Below are 20311 nucleotides of genomic sequence, written 5' to 3'. Positions count from 1 at the left end.
TTAGGGGAGCCAAAGTTTTTTAGCTTCTTTGTGGGGAGCAATGATCTACTGGTGATCTACTACAGACGTCCAGTGATCTGTTGGTAGATCACGATCTACCTGTTGGACATGCCTGGCATAGGGTAAGGATTTCAGCCAAAGTAGTGGCTTGAGGAGAGGGGAAATCATCAAGCTGGCCACCACATCCATCTTACAGCTATAAGGTCTTCATTTTTGCAGGGATGTTGCCAGGGCAGTTTCTATGTCTGAGATGCTAGAGAAGCAAACACACACACACACACACACACACACACAAAAATGATGTTGGGCTCAGACCCTGAGCACCTCACCTTTCAGTTATTTTTTAAAGTCAAGTTTCTAGTCCTTATCACTGTGAATATATGCTTTGAAAGTGTGTGTGCTTGGAAGCTGGAGTGGGTGCTGAATAAGATGCCCAGAGCCTTGAAGTAGGCCTTTGGTATCCTGAATTAGGTTCCTTATCCTTTCCCACTGCCAGCAAATCCAGCACAGATAGCACAAATCACTAAAAAAAAGTACGGAATAAATTAAATTGTTTTATATGCCTATTGACAACAAATTTTATTTCAGCAAGCCTACCCAGACATATATCTCACCTATGTTTGTTTGAACAACCTTACTGATTTCCTCAGAATTTTAATCATAATTATTTTATGTATATTAGTTTTTTTAAAGGTAGCTTTGTGGATTTTAGCTGTGTTCTATCTAGAAGTTTATTACATATAGCACTTAGAGAGCTCTTGCCTTATCCAATTTATGAATCTTTCAAAATAAATAAATAAACTAAAATGCAGAATAAGAACAAAATATGCAAATACATGCTATGCTCTGTATAGGCAGGGTTGTGTCCAATACTGTATTAGTCAGAACAAAATCAAGACTAATGGACATGACCAACTTAGGTCCATTCATTTCCATGAGTCTAAGTAAAATTTGGATACAATCCACGTGTGCTGTTTAGAACCTACGCCTTGCCACACCCCCATCTAAATCCAGAGCGCTTTATCGTGCAGTGGTATACAGAAATTCAGCCCAAAAGGGAGTGTTAAAAAAAAGAAATGAGTGCTGAAAATCACCTCTACCACTGCCAGTTTAAGCTATGCTCTCCTCGTGGTTCATGTTTAGCTACATTTCTGCTACAGGCCTAAGCTACCAACTAAAAACTCCTCTGTTTAGACTTCCGGTCTGCTGCGGAGGGAATGGCGGTGTGCTCCATGTCGTCGGAGTAAAGGACTACACGGTTCGGGCTGCTAGGGCTCCGGGGGGAAACGCCAGGGCTAGGCGACTCCCTGAAAAAACCCCACGGGTAAGTGGGGACTCTAGGGGTCCAGCAGAGCGAGAGAACTCGCTTCCCCCTGACCACCCCGTCGCTGTTTTCAGGGGGAGAAGGGAAGAGGCTTTGCCCTTCCCAAACTGGTACCAATCCCTGGCACTGCCCATTGAACAGCAGGAGCAGGACATAGCCTGTGGAGGCTCATGCCCCAAAGGAAGAGCCCCCAGCCATCTTTTGGGGAAGGGCCGTTGACGCTCAGTGGTAGAGCAACTGCTTGGCATGTAGAAAGTCTCAGGTTCAATCCCAGGCATCTCCAGGTAGGCCTGGAAATGTATCCAGGAGGGATGTCGGGGAATTCCAACAAAAACGGAAGGCAGAAGCAGAAATTGCCGGTGTTTGCTTATTCGTTCCGTGTCCGGAACAAAAATCAGTATGATTGGCATTTGCTGTTGCATTCAGTCTGCAATCAATACCCAATGGATCACACTGTTCCCCTCCATTTGGATTGTGTTTCCTTTGCACTGAAATGAATGGAATGGGATAACGTAATGACAACGTAACTTACACAATTAATTACGTAAATGATGCAAATTATGTGGTTTTGCCACGGCAGACGGCACGAATGACGTTGTTTGGGGCAGAGGGCGAACTGCGGCAGAACAGAGACAGCACTGCAGTTGACAAATACAGGAAGGGATGCCCTCCTACATCCCTAGTTTCCAGTCCGAAACCCTGGAGAGGTGCAGCCCATCTGCATGGGTAGTGCTGACCTAGATGGACCAATGGTCTCTAAAGGCAGCATCCGACATTCCAATTTTCCACTTCAGGGAGGCCGAGAAGAATTGCTTTAGACTTGGGACTCAGAGAGAAGCAAGCCACTCTCAACAAGGAGTTAAGAAACGGGAGAGGGCGTCCAAGGCTGTGGCCCAAAATGGGAGCAACTATTTTGCTTGTTTGTTTGTTTGTTTGTTTGTTTCCCCAAAGAGGTAATTGTTCAAAGAACACGAAACCTGAAAAAGAAAAAAACCAAGGGAGCACGGAAATCTCAGAGTCTCTGTTATTGGTTCTGTTATTGGTTCTGTTGTTTCTTCCTCTTGACCACGGCAGCACCAAAGAGTCCCAGGGCGGCCAAACCCAGCCCTGCGATGCTAACCCCCACCAGGGCGTCTCGGACCTGCAGGATCAAAAGGGGAGCCAAGTCAGCAAAGACCACCAGAAGGATGTTAAGTATGAATGTTTAATTGCACACTGAAATGGAGAATGCCTGTATGGTATATTGTGGAAAGGGTTTAACATTGGAAATTTCCATTGAAGCTCTCTCTGAGCTCTGACTGAGTTTAGAAGAACTGTTGTTGTTCTCTGCTGGCTGAAACACAAGTGTTTAATCTTAGAGCATGTGATTAATTTATTCAATTGCAAATCTCCATCTAGAAGGGAGTTGCCCGTTAGTCCTTCTCTGGATGCCACAGAGAACAAAACAGTGTGTAAAGGGGCCTCTCAAGGAGTTGCATAGCTTTAGGCTGGATGCAGGCTAATGCAGGCTATGGGAGAGACAGAGCATTGATTTGTGCTCTGATAGTAACTGTGTTATATATATTTAAGAAGAAGAACCTATGCTTGGATAAGCATATGCTTTATGGAATTAACTGCATGTATCATTGGTGTTTTTGTACCTGTTTTGAATAAGTTCTGGTTAGTAAAGCTTTGAATAATACTTATGAGTCTGGACAATTTTTATTCCAAAACGATCTGGTTTTTATGCATCCAATGGCTTCATGCTGCACAATATAAGAGCCCTGCTACTATAGGATCAGGCCAAAGGCCAAGCATCCTGTTTCACGCAGGATGCTATCCTTTGGAAGCTATCTAAGTTGGTGACTATCACTCCAGCTCGTGGGAGCCAATTCCATAGTTTAATTATGTGCTGTGTGAAGAATAACTTCCTTTTGTCTGCCCCAAATATTCAAAAATTCTATTGGGTTCCCCCGAGTTCTAGCATTATTAGCTTGCTTTCTCCTCCTCCCTCCCCTTCCTATTTCCTTGTGTGCCGTGTCTTGTTTTGAAGACAGTGAGCTGGGAGGGAGGGGCCATCTTAGATCTGCTTTTTCTTTTTTTTGGAAGCCACTCAGAGCAGGGCGCAAATGCCATTGAGTAAATAAACAATAAGAATAGTACCTGATCACTCCTGGGCACACCATAGCGCAGCTCGGTGACGAAGTGTTCGCAGTTTTCGCTGGTGACTTTGTACTGTAGCTCTTGGCCCACCATCTCCTCAGCCCGCTGAACGATCTTGGTCCTGGGCAGCGGCGGGAACTTTGTGTCGTGCTTGTTATTCACCCTGTAGCGGTGCTTCCCTGCCACCTCCCGTAGCAGCTCCTTCTTCACCAGCGCCTTGTCAGTTAGGGTGGACATGATGCTCGCGCAGCCTGCTCCTGCATATTCAGCTGGGGAGGGAGAGAGGCCATGATGGGGGAAAGCTGGCTACAAAAACCTTTTACCCATGTCCCTTCAATGCTCATATATTTAAAGCACACAGATTCCTTCCCCCCAAAGAATCCTGGGAACTGTAGTTAACGCTTCACAGAATTCATCAAATGAATTCTGAGGGGCAAGCCATGTGCTTCCAAAGGGCATTCAGTGTGCTTTAAGACATATGGTGTAGATGTATCCCTTGGGCCACCGCAAAATTGAGATGCCTGCAAATGGAGCTCTGTACCACACCCATTAGGGTTTCACGGGCATTTTCTCTCCCCTTCGATCATTTTCAAATGGAACACAGTGGTACCTCGGGTTACATACGCTTCAGGTTACAGATGTTTCAGGTTACAGACTCCGCTAACCCAGAAATAGTACCTCGGGTTAAGAACTTTGCTTCAGGATGAGAACAGAAATTGCACGGTGGCGGCATGGCAGCAGCAGGAGGCCCCATTAGCTAAAGTGGTGCTTCAGGTTAAGAACAGACCTCCGGAACAAATTAAGTACGTAATCAGAGGTATCACTGTATGTGATTGGTTGACGGAGAATGTTCAGGTGGTAGTGGGGACACAGAAAAAGTTTTTGGTGCAGCACCAATTTCAACCAAGCAGAGCGCCTCCTCGGTAGAGGCGCCCGCCCTGTGGAACGCCCTCCCATCAGATGCCAAGGAAATCCTGTTTAGGGAATCTAAAGGCAACCCTGTTTAGGGAAGTTTTTAATGTTTGATGTTTTATTGCGTTTTTAATATTCTGTTGGAAGCCACCCAGAGTGGCTGGGGAAACCCAGCCAGATGGGCAGGGTATAAATTATTATTATTATTATTATTATTATTATTATTATTATTATTATTATTATTACTACTATTACTATTATTATTTATTTATCAACATACCCTGTAATAAAATAAAATACTGAAAACCTTCCCCTAGGCCTATGGAGGCTAGGGTTGTCATCGTTCTTACTGGCCCCTGATTTAATGCCTTTAACTGCAGCTTGACTAGCAAAGATGAGCAAGGTGCTCTCCACGCTGTGAAAAGCTTCATACCTGTAGCATTTTCACAGAACTGTAGAGTTGGAAGGGACCCCCAAGGGTCATCTATTCCAAAACCCCCTGCAACGCAGGAAGCAAGCTGCATTTAAGATGCACAGGGGAAGATCACCTCCTCCACCCACCCACCGTACCGCACCGCCCGGTCACTTGGCCATCTTAATCTTACGATTCCTTACAGGGTGGAGCCAGGTGAATCACAAAGCCGTTCCCCACGTAGATGGCCCAGTGCTGGTATCCAAAGCGGAATATTTCAATCAAGTCCCCAAGCTCCAAGTCATCCTGTAAGAAGAGCAGACAAGGGGAAAGTGTTAGTCAGCCACACTCAGCAGCAACACGTATGGAAACGGGAAGAAAGGAAATAGGAAACAGGGGCACTGCCGGAGGCAGCCTTAATTGAAGTCTGGACGATCTGGACTGGAGTGAAAATGAAAGAGAAGGATGTATCAGGAGTGATTTGGGTTGGAAATTAGTTGGCTTGCTTTCTGTGACATGTAAATCATAAATTTGTACCTATACCATGTGGGGTGGGTCCATTAGAGTGAATTGCATTTCCACCAACCTTAGTCTGCCCTTGGCCAGAACCACCACCACTCACCCCACCACAACCACTGCCTACCAGTTTCCCCCATCATTTCAGTGCTGCCCTTGCAGAACTCACTTGGGAGGATGAGGACGGGGGCAACATTAGAATTACCTGGGTCTGCCAGTTATTGGTTCTGGCTAGGGCTGGGCGATATATCGAGATATCATCCAAAACCAGTTTGAAGTCCATATTGTGATACTGGTTTCATAACTTTTGACATGACAATACATCACAAATCATTATGTGTGTGTGCTATGCAAAAATTATGACACGGGGAAACCATGAAACCATCCAATGCATCCACACAGCTCCATCCTTATTTCAGACATTATGATACATCGGTGTATGGTGATGTTTAGCGGGTGATATATCACAATGCTGAAAACCAGATACAGTGGTACCTCTGGTTGCGAACGGAATCCATTCCGGAGGCCCATTCGCAACATGAAAAGAGCGCATCCTGAGGTGCCGCTATTTGGCACTTGTGCGCATGCACGAGCGGCGAAACCCAGAAGTAACCCTTTCTGGTACTTCCAGGTCGCCGCGGGACATAATCTGAAAAAACGTAACATGAAGCAAATGTAACATGAGGTATGACTGTATCGCCCAGCCCTGGTTCTGGCTCCACCTGTCCCCAGCCACGTCTCCTGCTAGCCTCTTTGCCTACTAGCTTACTGCTCTCCACGGACACCAGCCACTGCTGCTCTAGGTATTACCTGCAAATGCACACCTTAGGCAAACTTGTTCCTATGGGCTCCCGTGCTCCAAATCGTTCAAATGCCTAGCAACGCCCCTGCTAGGGAAGTTTGAAAGAAAAGGCACACAGAGCCCACAAACAAAGCAAAAGTCAGAGCCAACGAGTCATGGGAAAGCTCAGAGCATCGCAGGGGCATTCCAGAGCAGTCACAAACGCAGCCCTATGAAAGAGGGCACAGACTGTTTCTGGGTCTGATGGAGGCCAGCTGGAATCCCATTGTTTCTGCTGCCGTTCTAATTCTATCATCCCATTGTAAGCAATTCTTTGGTGTGTGTGTTGTTGTTTTTTTAAAAAAACTGTTTTTATCTGTATTGTGTTTATGCCTGCATTATTCTAACGTCTTCGCATTGTGCGCACCTCTGAGCACTCTTGTTGGGGCTTTTGGCAGGGTATGTAATAATAATATGCAAGCATTGATGTCTGAGGACAGAAATATAGAATATTTATTTCAGTTCCCAATTCTGCTCAGTGGAAAGTATGTTTCATTTATTTTGGAGGAAGCTCAATAAATGTAGCATAGTTAAGTTGCTCCATCAGTTTCTGGAGGCTATTTTTCAACCTTTCAAATCATTGATTATTTCCCAGCCTATCCATAGGAGGGCATTATTGGAATGCACTAGATTTATCTTAGATGCAGGCAACATTTTTTACATGCTTCTGCAATCAATTGTAGATTGGATACAAGCTCATTCATTTCCTGCTGATGTTTTTTTTAAGGGTTTTTTTGGGGGGGTAACTTTCTGCACAGCTGCCTTCTTTCATTTGAAAATTTGTACAGCTTTGTTTGCAACAGTCTACGGTTCGTATACAACAAATTATCTATCTATCTATCTATCTATCTATCTATCTATCTATCTATCTATTTCTGACAGTTACACCTTGATACAAGTTATGCACGTGCACACGAACACATTATGTTCTTAATTCTGGCTTTCACTTTTCAGCCCTTATGATTTCAGTAAATACTTGAAAGCACATGAGTCTTGAAATATCAGAAGCCACAAGGTTGGCTTAATAAGACTTTCATTAATTCATAGAATTGTAGAGCTGGAAGGGACCCCAACAGTCATCTAGTCCAACCCCCTGCAATGCAGGAATCTCAACTAAAGCATTCATGACTGATGACCATCCAACCTCTGCTTGAAAACCTCCAAGGAAGGAGAGTCCATAACCTTCTGAGGGAGCCCGTTCTGCTGTCAAACAGCTCTTATCATCAGAAATTCAGTAGGGGCCTATGTATAGCTGCTTGTTCCATAACTAAGAAGAGTATAACTGTGGTAAATAAGCAAAGGTACATGCATATATATTTTTAAAAAATTCATGGGCTCTTTCCAACTACTCAGTACAGACCCATTGAAATAAATGGAGCTAAGTAAATTGTGCCCATTAATTCCAATTCTGAGTAGAACTAATAATGGATACAGACCCTCCAAGTGTCCCTATTTTCTAGAGACGTCCCTTGTTTAGAGAAGCCGTCCCAGTTTCTGATTTGACCACAGAATGTCCCGCTTTTCCTTAGAATGTCCCCGAGCTGTCTGAAGGCAATCCTGTATAGGGAAGTTTGTTTAATGTTTTATTATGTTTTTATATATGTTGGAAGCTGCCCAGAGTGCTCGGGCAACGCAATAAGATGTATGGGGTATAAATAGTAAAATTATCATTATGGAATGGGACGTCCCTATTTTAATCTGAGAAATGTTGGAGGGTACTGTGTGTTGGATACAACCCCATTCTGCGCTGTATGAGATTCAGAATTTGGATTCCTTCGGTACAACACTTTGAAACCACACACAGAGTCCTGGCTATTGTCCTAATTCCACAAATATTCAGTAAACAAAGGGCTGAAAACTTTATTAGAACCCAGGCAGGGCTTCTCCTGAATCCTGCAGGGATGCAAGTCACTATCAGTCAGAGTAAAAAAGTAAAACTGAAAGTGCTTTTCCCCTAAAAGGCTCCTTTCTAGATTCCTATACTCAGTAAGGGAACATCAACAAATTTCGTCCACAAAGGATGCTACCTGCACTATTAAAAGATCCAATCTACAAAGCTAATCTCCTGTGTAGTGACCATAGTCCACTCTGCTAACCTGATACCTTCCAGATGTTTTTGACTACAACTCCCATCATCATTTGTGTCCAATTCTAACCTTACTCAGGAGTCCTACTCTAGTCCTACTGAGAGTCAGAGTGGAGCAGTGGTTAGAGTGTCCGACTAGGACCTGGAAGACCAGGGTTCAAATCCCCACTTGGCTATGACACTCACTGGGCGACGCTGGGCCAGTCAGTGCCTCTCTTAGGCTAACCTACTTCACAGGGTTCCTGCGGGGATTAAATGAGGATGTCACCTTGAGCTCCTCAGAAAAAAGTGGGATATAAATGCATAAATAAATAAATAAGAGCAGACCCACTGAAATTAATGTACATAACTAATTTAGGTCTACTCTGCTAGGACTATCATTGGCTACTAAGTCCTGAAGAGCTACGCTGCACAGCTTCGGCTGCAAGGTCCCAAAAAGGAAAGAGAAACTAACCTTTCACAGGTTAGTCAGAGGCCACAGAGACAGGCACACACCAACGCAAACATTACGACAGGGTCAAAGTATTTTACTCTCAAGCAGTGGTGTAGCATGGGGGAGGACCACAGGGGTGACTGCCCTGGGTGCAAAATTCTGAAGGGGTGCAACCAGGCGCCCCCACGACAAGCTCTCTCATCGATGCCGTGTGGCTGAGCTCCTGCCACCTTCCAGAGCTGGGGGGAGGCAAGCCAGGCCTTCGGGGCTGGGTCAGAGCCTCCTTCTCCTCCTGGCCAGTGAAGGAATGCCTGCATGCACCATGTCCTTGGGCTGGTCGTAGGCAAGTTTAGGCCGGCTCCCCCTTGCGCACTGCACGATTCATTGCAGGGGGTTGGACTAGATGACCCTGGGGTTCCCCTTCCAACTCCATGATCCTATGATGTGCTGGGCCCGCAGGGAAGGAAGGAGGGCAGGTGTTCAGTGGACACACCAGAATCCGCAACCAGAGCCAGAGCACAGGCAGAACCAGTCTGGCAAGTGTCTATTAAAAGCAGAGCAGACCTGTCAAAAAAGGGCATCTTCTGTGTATAAATCAGGGAAGATCTGTGACAATGGATTCAATGGGCCAGGAGAAGCAGCTAACAGGTATTGACAGGTACCTTGAGTCACAGGAGACAAGTCATGCTCTCAAATTTATGTTTGTGATGCTTGAGTGATCTTTGGCTATGGGGCTGGGCAATTTCTAAAGTCTGTAAAAGTTGTCACACACCTTTGTTCTAGGTCCCCTCACCCCCTTGCAAGGTGAGTGGGGGACTCTCATTACAACAGAAAATAAAGATATTCCTTGATTTCCTCAACTGCTTCCTGCCTACGCTCATTTTTCTCGGACTTAAGGGAGACTGGATCTCTCGATGGGGAGTTGGGCTGTAAAAGTGCAGCCCTCATTTTTTGTATAACACAGGGATGGCTTCCCATATTTCAAAGGTCATACACTTTATCAGTGGAAAAAGATGAGAGGAAGGGGTTACTCTAAGCACCGTTAAGTCCAGAACCCAAAATCGCCAAACTACACCACTGTTCTCTCCACAATCAGCCAAAGCAACAGATCACTTCTGCGCCACACTTTGTTACCTTAAAATAATAATCCAGTGCCCCCCCCAACACAGCTCACTTACCACATCAAATTCTGGCACCTTGCTGCGCATCGCCATGATCACCAGGACTGCCGCTTCCTCCTTGTCACCAGGGTAGGAGCTTTGCAAAAAAACCACCCAGGAGCAAAGGGCTGGAAAGTTGACTAGAGCTAAAGCAGGAAGGATCCTGACTGCTGCCCGGGACTTAACAAACAGCTGGGAACAAGCAGGGACAGGAAACTCTGCCACTAGCGGAAAAACAGCAGACTCTGCCACATCAAAATAACTGTACAGTCCAGTAAGGGACTATCTCCAAATTCCTAATTGCTCACAGCAGATATTACCCATGATGAGGACAGGATCCTTTTTTGAAAAGAGAAAGAAAAAGTCAGCTGTGCCAGGCAGGGCAGGGCTGAGAAGCAGACAACAAACAGGACCCGCTCAACAGAAGGAGCAGGAGGAGCCTCAGGGGAGATTAAGCAGGCGTCTTTCCTGTTAACCTTTACACATCTGCTGAAAACTTTCATCCGCTGAAACTTAAGACGGTATTGCCAGTCTCACACTCAGCCAGTCCTACCTGAAAGAGTTGCTACAATAATAAAAGTGAAGGAAGATCAATATATATGCCCTCCTGAGCTCCTTGGAGGAAAACCAGAAATCAAATAAATGTTTAAAATAAACCTATTCAGCGCCAGTTCCTTGTTTGAGGGGACTCTGGGCAAAGTGCCATCTTCTGGGAGGTCCTATTACATTGACAGGCCTCTTCAGGTCTGCCTGGCGATAATGGCAGCAGCACTAATCCATCTTTATTTCCTACAATGCCCTGGGGTGCTCAGCGTAGTGTCACTCTTGAGTACAAAGAGGGGAGCTCAGGGTGCTGTGAAATAAATAAACTCAGTGTGCCTTACCAGATTGGGAGACGGCGGCCTGGAAAATTTATGGTTGCTCTTCCTTTTGACATCCATGTTTCCATGTGCAACAGCTAAGGCAGTCCCTGTGAAATCAAATCCGACAAGTTACTTTTTAATGCTCCTGATCTGCTTTTTGGAGAAGATAGATTCACTTTGATTTCTAAGTAGGCCCTCAAACCTACCTAAGGTTTGGTAGGTTTCTTAAAGGGCAGGGTATATAGGGTTTCCATTGCTGCAGTTGCGGCACTGGATTCCCTGAGGTTTAATGGGGAGAGGGGATTTTTAGCTTCAACCATGGGAGGGATTATGGTGCTGGAGGAGACTCTTGAGAGTCCCATGGATTGCAAGAAGATCAAACCTCTCCATTCTTAAGGAAATCAGCCCTGAGTGCTCACTGGAAGGACAGATCCTGAAGCTGAGACTCCAATACTTTGGCCACCTCATGAGAAGAGAAGACTCCCTGGAAAAGACCCTGATGTTGGGAAAGATGGAGGGCACAAGGAGAAGGGGACGACAGAGGATGAGATGGTTGGACAGTGTTCTCGAAGCTACCAGCATGAGTCTGACCAAACTGCGGGAGGCAGTGGAAGACAGGAGTGCCGGCGTGCTCTGGTCCATGGGGTCACAAAGAGTCAGACACGACTAAACGACTAAACAACAACATGGGAGGGATTCTCATTTTTTCGTTTACTTCTCAGTAAACATGTGCCCTGGTAGGATTGTGGCAATTCTGCAGCCTGATCTTTTGTATTCTTTTTTGGGAGCAAGTTTCCCAAGGCTGCACTATGGGTGGGGCTTTACTCTCAAGTCAGTATGCATAGAATTTCAGCTTTAATATTTCAGTGTTGATTTAGAATAAAAATAACTTTTATTTAGTTGCTTTTTTAAAAAAAGAATTGTAAAATGGCAAACTAAAAGGAGACTTTTTAATTTAAAAAAACCTACAGCTATATGCTACTTCAGTGTGGGAGAATCTGAGCATTTTCTTCAAACTTCAAAGGTGCAACAAGGAACAGTCGCTGCCAATGTTAGGTTCTGAGAGCGATGAATCTTTCCCAGAAATCCTGCTCAGTTTTCTTTCTTTTTTTATTTCAGACAAGTTGACATCAGGAGGGAGCAGGAGCACAGAGGTGTGAATTAAAGTGTGAGGGAAGGCAGCACAAGGTGGAAGAAAGCAAGCAGAGTCAAAAAGGAAAAATGAAAACGAGACGGAAAGGCAATAGCAGCAGGTGAAAGGAAGCAGGAGGTTAGAAAAAGAGCAGAAATGTTTGAGAAGGTAAAGAGAATGTGCCGGAAGAAGGGGCGGCAGGGAAGAGGCAACAGGTAGACAAACAGCTGGTGACAGAAAGGATAGTGACAGCAGGTGACACACATGGAAGTGACAGGAGATGAATGGCTGAGGAGGCAAAAAGAAGGCAGAAGATGAGAGAGAAACACAAAGGCAAAATAGGGTGGGGGACAAAAAGTGCAGGAAGGCAGGGAAAGAAAAAGGCAACAGCAGCAGGTGACAGAGAAAGAAAGGAAATGATAGGACTTTTGGATGTAACAAAAAGCATTCACAAATAGGAATGAAGACTTGCTGTCTTGCACAACCACAAGCTTCACTGAGGAGAAAACCACTGGAAATCAAAGCGAGGACATAGCTACAAAAAGGGTTCAAATGTTTAACCAACAATACATGAAATACTGGTTCACTTGTGTGGAGGGACAGGACGGACAGTATGTCAACACCTCAGTGTGTGATATGCAGTTGAAGGGACAGGATACCCAAATCCTGTCTGAAATCACCCCAGGCTTCAATAATCACACCAGGCCTCAAAACTATCCCAATCTCCTTTTGTCTTCTAAAAATCCAAAACAGCTTTTCTCTGCTTGTCTCTGTTTTTCTCACAAGATGCTGTGCATAGGCAAAATGTTACTTTTAAAGGCTAATGAATAGGCTCTGTCATTGCCAAGAATACTCAGGTCTGAGAAACGAATCTTATCTCATTCGGTTGCAACATCTTGGACATGCTGAACCACCAGGGCTCCTCGACCCACCCCCTCGGCTTCTCATTCCCCCTTTCCTGGGAAGAGTCCCAATAGTCCCAAGACAGGAGCTTTCTGTTCATGCTCAGAGGAACTCATGGGGCAGGACTCTGAAAGGAGGAGGGAACTGGAAAGGGGTATATATGCTTGTGCACATGATTGTGAACTCGTACATGCTTTTGTGGACTATCACACTTGCTCCTTCTACCAGTTCATGGATGGTAGAAATAAAAAGCCTTTTCTCCGAAACTATTCTTGAATGTCTGTTGACTCCCACTTCCCTTTCCCAGGCGCAATATTTTTCCCACCCGAGGGCAAAGCCTCGTAAGGCTACACAGTGAACAGTGAAAATGTAAAAGTCCCAGGTTCTGGGGTTGGGAGTCCAACGTGGGTCTGGACAGACTGAAGATGACTGCTCTAGAAAGGTTTCGTTTACCTTCGTTCTGACTTTTTTTAAGCCTGCTTTGCAGCTGGGCTCGATTGCTAGAGCTACCTGTTTTATAAGCAACCTGCTCCCTGTGTCATTGCTAACTATGATCCAGACAGGTTGGTGTTGGGCCGCCCTACCTTTGAAGAAGGAGGTCTGGCGAGGTGGCTTTTTGCTTCTTCTCAACCCTACAACTCCTGTCCTGAACGTGCCAGGGGGGCCCCTGGTGGGCACCCCCACTTGGTCTCCTTTGGCTTGCATATGGGGTGCGTGGAGTAGGCCCCCTGGCTTTGCCACCAGGCTTTTAGACATTCTTGCCAGTTGCTTATCATAAGAACAAGGAGGTTGGGGGACACAACCCCCAAAGCCTTTGGGGATGGTCCCCCAGGGACGGTTGGCTTTCCCCATCGCATTATTTTCCGGACGTATCACTCGGCCCCTCTCTGATTCATCCCCACAGCACACTCTCTTCCATACTAGGTTCAGACCCTTCCGAGTGGAGGCAGCAGTTTCCTTATTCAGTGGGTATTCTTTCCGACTCAGCACTGAAGGTTCCTTCAGGACTTTTGTCATTCTCTCAGGTCCCGCTTTCGCTGAATTTTGGGTTGGAGGTGTCAGCAGAAGCACACTGTTCTCACGGAGCAGAGGCTGGAGTGGGGCTGAGGTCATGGCTTCTGCGGTGCCCCCTTCTCGAGCCATCAGGGTCTTTGGCTTCTGGGTGGCCTTGTGGCAAGGGCCCCTGTCACAGATCCTCAAAAAAATTTCAGACATGTCACTGGTCTGATTGGGGTTTTTTTCCAGCACAGCTGGAGGTGCCCATTGAGGGCCTGAAGAATTATGACAGCCTGGTAACCACCGGCAACGGGCCTAGTAGTAGCAATAGTGACTCCATTTTGCCAGGGGCTCCTGATTGGACTGTTGTTGTTGGTTTAATTTTTATTGATAAATGCAATACTTACAAACACAAACCAGAACACTAAACAAACTTATTATACATACACCTCTCAACAAAAAAAGAAAACAAACATACAAACTAAACATACAGACATAAATTTTGACTTTCCTCCACCTATATGCAGCTTCCTTTGTTTCTTTTCTTCTTTTCGCTGTGTTATCAATGTTATTTTGGACTATCTCATCTTATACCCATTTCTTCTTAATTTTTTACTCTATAAGTTTCATTCATTGCATATTGATATATTAATACCAGAACAATGTTTTTTGATGTATTCCTTCACGCAAGTCCACTCCTCTATCAGTTTTTGGTCTTTAGGGGAACAGTTAGGATCACCCCAAAAACACTAAAACTGTTCGTGAATCCCCCCCCCAGCCAGGCCTCGCCTCAAGCATTAAAAACTGCATTTCCTCTAAGGCAAAAGCAGCATCAGCTAAGCATATTCTGCTTGCTGTAACTAAAAAAGATTGCAACAAAGGTAGAGAACAGTCCATTGTTTTTCAGGCCTTTCTCAGAGCCTTTGGCCTTGCTAAAGAACCACATTGCAACTTGCTTTCTGTCCGGGAACCAACTGGGAACACTCTGAAACCCTTTAACTCCCTTTCTGGGAAAAGTCCAAAAATGGTCCCAAGACAGCTTTCTGTTCATGCTCAGAGGAACTCATGGGGCAGGACTCCTGGGAAAGGAGGAAAGGGGGAGGGAACTGGAAAGGGGTATATATGCTTGTGCACATGACTGTGAACTTCGTGCATGCTTTTTGTGAACTATCACACTTGCTCCTTCTACCAGTTCATGGATGGTAGAAATAAAAGCCTTTTCTCCAAAACTATTCCTTAAGTGTCTGTTGACTCCCACTTCCCTTTCCCGGGCGCAATATTTTTCCCACCCGAGGGCAAAGCCTCATAAGGCTACAGTCTGATTGGCCCCTTACCACTGCTGTAAATCTTGCTGGTTCTATATATTCACAAAATCTTATTTGCCATTTTCTTATTAAGGGAGTTTTTTCCCCCTTCCAATTTTTTGCTATAATCATTCTGTCCGCAGCGGTTGCATATAAGAAAACTTTTTTCCTAGCGGCAGGAATGTCAGTCGATATACGGTAATTCCCAAGAGGTACGCCTCTGGTTTCTTTTTACATGATATTTTAAGCATTTTTCTTTTAAGTTCCTCTTGAATGTCACTCCAAAATTGTTTAATATACACACACTCCCACCACATATGATACATGGTTCCTATCTCTGTTTTGCATCTCCAGCACAAATGAGATTTTGATTTATAAATTTTTGCCGATTTGACCGGGGTTAAGTACCATTATATTTTCATTATATTTTCTCTGATTGTGACACAGGCTGTGAATTTGACATCATATTTCCATAATTTCTCCCATTGGTCTAATCGAATCATGTGGCCTATATCTCTGGACTGTTGTTGGCACCCGTCTGTCTCTAGGGACAATGGAGTGCGCCTCCGGGAATAAAGTCAAACCGCTGTGTTAGCAGTGCTGAAGTGACTTCCCCAGGGGAGCAAACCTGGGCAGTCTGTAGTGGGGTCCTAGGCTGTGCAGATGATGACACACACATACCCCTCGGCTTCACTGATGTGGTCCAAAGGAAAGCAGAGTAATACATCTGGCACCAGCTGGGATGCAGGAGTTGTTGAAAGGAGGTGCTATCCAACCATCTTAGAGACTCCACTCTGAATTTGTGTAGGGTTTACTCCTTAGCCCTTTCTTTTCCCAAATATATCCTGCAGGGCAGAGGAGGTTTGGGATCAGAGGCTTCCTTCTCCTAGATGGGCTACCTTCCCTGGTTGATGAGCCCCATCTGCTCCTCACTTCCTTCTAAAGCCGTGGTTCCCAAAGTGGGGCACACGCCCCACAGGGGGGCAATTTGATTTTTAAGGATGGCAATTCAAGAATGTGTTATTAACAGTGAATGGCCTTTTAGGCTTCCTCCATGTGAATACGAGTTCACTTGAATAAGAAGAACTATATGTCACGGGGTGCGGGGGAGGCATCAGGATTTTAGAGATGCTTAGGTGGGGCATGGCCAAAAAAAGTTTGGGAACCACTGCTCTCAAGAATGCGCAGAAACTACCTTCTTGACCATAAGACCCAGTATCAATCTAATCTGCTCAATCCACCAGAACCTGTCTTCGCCTGCAGAGGAAGTCCCTGACTCACGGAGGGTTTGAGTCCCATCAGCTACCCTCACCTGGTTTAGCCGGCCAGTCGAAGCCATTTCCCAGGGGTGTGGCTGCTGTCGCATGGTGACAGCTTCAGGGAGCCACAGGTGAGAGATGAGTTCAGGATAAGGACCAAATGTGGACAAACTACCCTAGAAGGAGTAAGACGTGTCTCCCGCCAGGGGTACTACCTTTTCCATAAAACCCCATAACTTCTTGTTCATTCATTCTAGTGCATTTCGTATTCTGTTTTGTAATATATGTTTGAAGTGAAGAGGACACAGCATTAATTTTGGGAGAGCCACATATTTATCTTTGCAGTTCCTGAACCACAAATTTACCTTGAAGATATCTCCATTGTCTGTGTGAAACCTCATTCCTGCTTGCACATGATATATTTCTGGCAAAGGATTACTGCTCTGATCTTTATGCAGCTATCAGGGTCAGGATGCTAAGCGTTCTTTCCAGGTCACATTTGAGATAAGCTGTTGTACCAGGATCAAAGGTGGTTCATGAGGAGTACATACAAAACTCATGCCATGAGCCATAGAAATAAGACATGTACAAAGTTCAGACTAGCACCCATCCTTACAAGCCAGAGGCAAAAGTGAGCAGAGCAGTGAATGCAAATACTACCTTTGTGCAGTAACCTAATTTCTACACACCCTCTCTATCTGCCGTCCAGGCAAGCAAGAGGCATAATCAGAGTTCGAGGACACATTTCAGCCACGTGGAAATATACAAGGCAGGCACAGAGCAGCAGCCTAGAGCAAGTCTTTACCCTGTCCTATCCAACAGCTTCTCAGGTAGAGTGTGTGTACATACATCAGCTGAGCCAATCACACCACTCTCCTTGTCAAAGATGTGCCCAATGTTCACATGCATCTCACATAGCTAGCTAGCTCACTCCCCAGCCCATCACGTTACTTGAGGGAAAAGTGTTTTCACATAAAATCATGAATCAGAGCCATAATCCTTCCTTTGCAAGGGGGTAGGGCTAAATGACCCCTGTGGTCCCTTTCAACTCTAATATTCTATGATTCTATAAAGTGAAAATGGAGAATCATAGAGCTGAAATAGGGAAGGGCCCTGGTGCAGGAGTAGAGCCTTGCATGCATAAGTTCCCATATTCAACCTCCATATTATCCAAGCAGGGCTAGAAATGTTCCCGATCTAAAATCCTGGAAAGCTGCTGCAGGTCAGTATAATGACTGGACTGAGACGGATAGCCCAATGGCCTGACTCTACATAAGGCAGCTTCCCTATGTTCCTAAATTATAAGAGGGATGCAATCCACACTTTGCAAGCCTCCCTGTAACATATATGGTTATTGCACTGTCTAGGACACACCAAAAACACTTATTCTACTACCACCCTGCAGAAATGCGCTTTCCCATTTCTGTCGTCTACCACCTCACTTTTTTTTAAAATGGTGCTGAAACTTGGAACGGCAAATAAAGGAGGAAGGAACTTCATGCATTCCTGCTAGGAGCAAGTCAAGAGTGCTGCTGTCCTGAGGTAAGACTAAGGCAACAGTCCAGGTTTTTTTGCAACACAAAGCATCCAAATTGACAGCCCTTCCTTATATATAACAATGCATAATCCAGAAGACAGTGGAGATCTTAATTGTGTGACTTCCCCAATAAGTAGAAAGGCAGGTCCTCAAAAAATAAGCACGTGCTTTGCACGCAGGATCGACCCCCGACATCTCCAGAGATGGGAAAGACTAGTCTAGGTAGGAAGTCCCCGGGTAGCTACTACTACCAGTCTAAATTAGCTAAACTGAGCTAAATCAGAGAGAGAGGAGATACGGCCCACCAGGCGGTGCTGGACTACAATTCCCACCCTCTCTAACCATTGGTCATGCTGGCTGGGGCTGATGGGAGTTGGAGTCCAACAGCCCCTCGACGGCTACAGAGTTCTCCAATCCTCAACTAGAGAGGATCGGTGGTCAGATTCTAGAAAGAGAGACGCAAAACTAACCTTTAACCGGGTGGCAGTCCTGCAACAGCTGAGAATGTCCTGGGCGGAGAGAAGAGCAGAACCAGGAAGGCTGCAAATAACAAACAGTGACGTCATGCTAGCTCTGTCTCCTCCTTCTGTCATCTGGGGAAGAGCAAAAGCGGAGGGGGAAGCGGGGGATTAAGGCCTGGGGTTGCCGCCCCCTGCTGGAGGAAAGTTTGTCTGCATCATGTTAATTTCGCGGCTTAATTCAAGTTTAAAGGAGCCTCTCTCAACCTTGGGTTCCCAGGTTTTGGACTACCACCCCCATCATTCCGGATTGCTTCCTCAGCTGGCTATGGATGATGGGAGTGGTAGTCCAATGGCACATGGGAACCCAAGTAGGGTTGCCGTATTTCAAGGAGTGAAGACCTGGACACGAAAGTTGGTGGTTGTTGAGCTATTCTTAAAGAAAACCGGCCCCAGCAACAGTGCCGACACTGCCCGTCATACGTCCGGATTTTTCCGGACACCAACGGCTGCAAGGGTTTTTGTCCGGGAAATACCGGGTGTATGGCAAAGGTTGAGGAATCATAGAATCAAAGCTGGAAGGGACCCTGAGGATCATTCTAGTCCAACCCTCTGCAATGCAGCTGTCCCTTACTGGGATCAAACCTGAAACCTTGACATTATCAGCACTACACTAACCAACTGAGAGGAAGGCTGCTCTAGGCTGTATTTTGCAGGAGGGATTTGCGTGCATATACTTGAAATATAGGTTTGCACATTTATTTACTATTTATTAGTTATTTATAACTATTTATTAGTTATTTACTGCTGTATCATTCACAGCAATAAAACCATAAAACTGCACAACAAAACCATAAAAAGTGTGGGGGGGGGATAATGGCATCAATTAACCATTGGGGAATGATGTGTTCTTAATTGCCTGCATAGGCCTGGTGGAATAAGAAAAGTTGTGTCGCCCTACCACAACAAATCCATTTTTTAAAAAAGACTTTTGTGGTTTGGAAAGTGACAAGGAAATGAACTGAGAAGTATTGTATGAACGAGATAATGGGAGATAATGGGAGACATGTAAACAGCCTCAAGCAAATCAGGATGAATGCACATTGCAGTATAACAGCCCCATAAACAAATCAGAATGAATGCCCAATGAAGATCATCCACAGCACCCTGCAGACCTCCTTGTTAGTGTGCATTCACCATGGTTTATGTTCATGGTGGTATCAGGGCACTTCCAGATGGCAGTAATGCATCAACACTGTGGAAACATCACAAACAACTAATAAAGCAGAATGATGCATGGGCAATCCGGCATAAACCCTGCCAGTGACGCACTATTATTGCACCAATGAAATGTTGCAGGACACACCTGCAGAATCAGTCACCAGCCTGGAAGGGTCCTTTGTCTAACTACCACGAGACGTTTGCACGAGCAAATCAGGACGAAGGCTGGCGAAGATCCTAAGGCTCTTTGCCACTCCAGAAAGTAAGTGCTCCCCTTTGGGTGTGAACAGTGGTGTACTGGAGCAGTGATGAAGCATTGGAGGACCTTGGCCCCCTGTAAAAGGTAAAGGGACCCCTAACCATTAGGTCCAGTCGCGGATGACTCTGGGGTTGCGGCACTCATCTCGCTTTATTGGCCGAGGGAGCCGGCGTACAGCTTCCGGGTCATGTGGCCAGCATGACTAAGCCGCTTCTGGCAAACCAGAGCAGCGCACGGAAACGCCGTTTACCTTCCCGCCCGAGCAGTATCTATTTATCTACTTGCACTTTGACATGCTTTCAAACTCCTAGGTGGGCAGCAGGGACCGAGCAACAGGAGCTCACCCCGTCGCGGGGATTCGAACTGCCGACCTTCTGATCGGCAAGTCCTAGGCTCTGTGGTTTAACCCACAGCGCCACCCTGTACAACACCCAAATTTGGCACCCCTCCGCCTCTTGTGTCCCATTCTAAATGATAGCTGCAGCATCCCCAGCAATGCACCCGAGGCTCTGCACCCAGTACAACCAAACCGGTCACTCTCCCCTAAATCCAG

At 45.7% G+C, this 20311-nt stretch overlaps 2 protein-coding genes across 4 annotated transcripts in view; both read right to left on the bottom strand.

Annotated features, from left to right (window-relative positions):
- Window positions 1-20311, bottom strand: part of LOC128403931 (dual specificity protein phosphatase 10-like) — a 259214-nt gene that overhangs the window by 115367 nt on the left and 123536 nt on the right. The gene's annotated exons all lie outside the window — the stretch shown is intronic.
- Window positions 551-18440, bottom strand: LOC128403936 (phospholipase A and acyltransferase 3-like). 3 transcript variants are annotated; one of them, XM_053369127.1, is made up of 5 exons: window positions 18291-18440; window positions 10711-10796; window positions 4994-5096; window positions 3467-3735; window positions 551-2465 (listed from the first exon to the last, which is right to left on the bottom strand). In XM_053369127.1, exons 2-5 carry the CDS (start codon window positions 10765-10767, stop codon window positions 2361-2363), a joined length of 534 nt encoding a protein of 177 aa, XP_053225102.1. In that variant the 5' UTR covers window positions 10768-10796; window positions 18291-18440; the 3' UTR covers window positions 551-2360. The 3 variants fall into 3 exon arrangements, with proteins under 3 accessions (XP_053225102.1, XP_053225101.1, XP_053225103.1); XM_053369126.1 differs by lacking the exon at window positions 18291-18440 and adding an exon at window positions 13309-14077; XM_053369128.1 differs by lacking the exons at window positions 10711-10796; window positions 18291-18440 and adding an exon at window positions 9845-10213.

Source organism: Podarcis raffonei, chromosome 16 (genome assembly GCF_027172205.1).
Source record: "Podarcis raffonei isolate rPodRaf1 chromosome 16, rPodRaf1.pri, whole genome shotgun sequence".
NCBI classification, from domain to species: Eukaryota; Metazoa; Chordata; class Lepidosauria; order Squamata; family Lacertidae; genus Podarcis; species Podarcis raffonei.
Note: the sequence above shows the minus strand (reverse complement) of the source record. Positions and strands in the feature narration are given on the sequence as shown.

What these genes read in the sequence shown, in the direction of transcription:
- LOC128403936 (XM_053369126.1), bottom strand. Translation starts at nt 13,939, where the DNA reads ATGTCTGAAATTTTTTTGAGGATCTGTGACAGGGGCCCTTGCCACAAG. An exon ending in GGCCGCCGTCTCCCAATCTG is followed by an intron (nt 5,097 to 10,710) that starts GTAAGGCACACT and finishes CTCTTCTTACAG; the next exon opens with GATGACTTGGAGCTTGGGGA. An exon ending in GTGTGCCCAGGAGTGATCAG is followed by an intron (nt 2,466 to 3,466) that starts GTACTATTCTTA and finishes TTGATCCTGCAG; the next exon opens with GTCCGAGACGCCCTGGTGGG.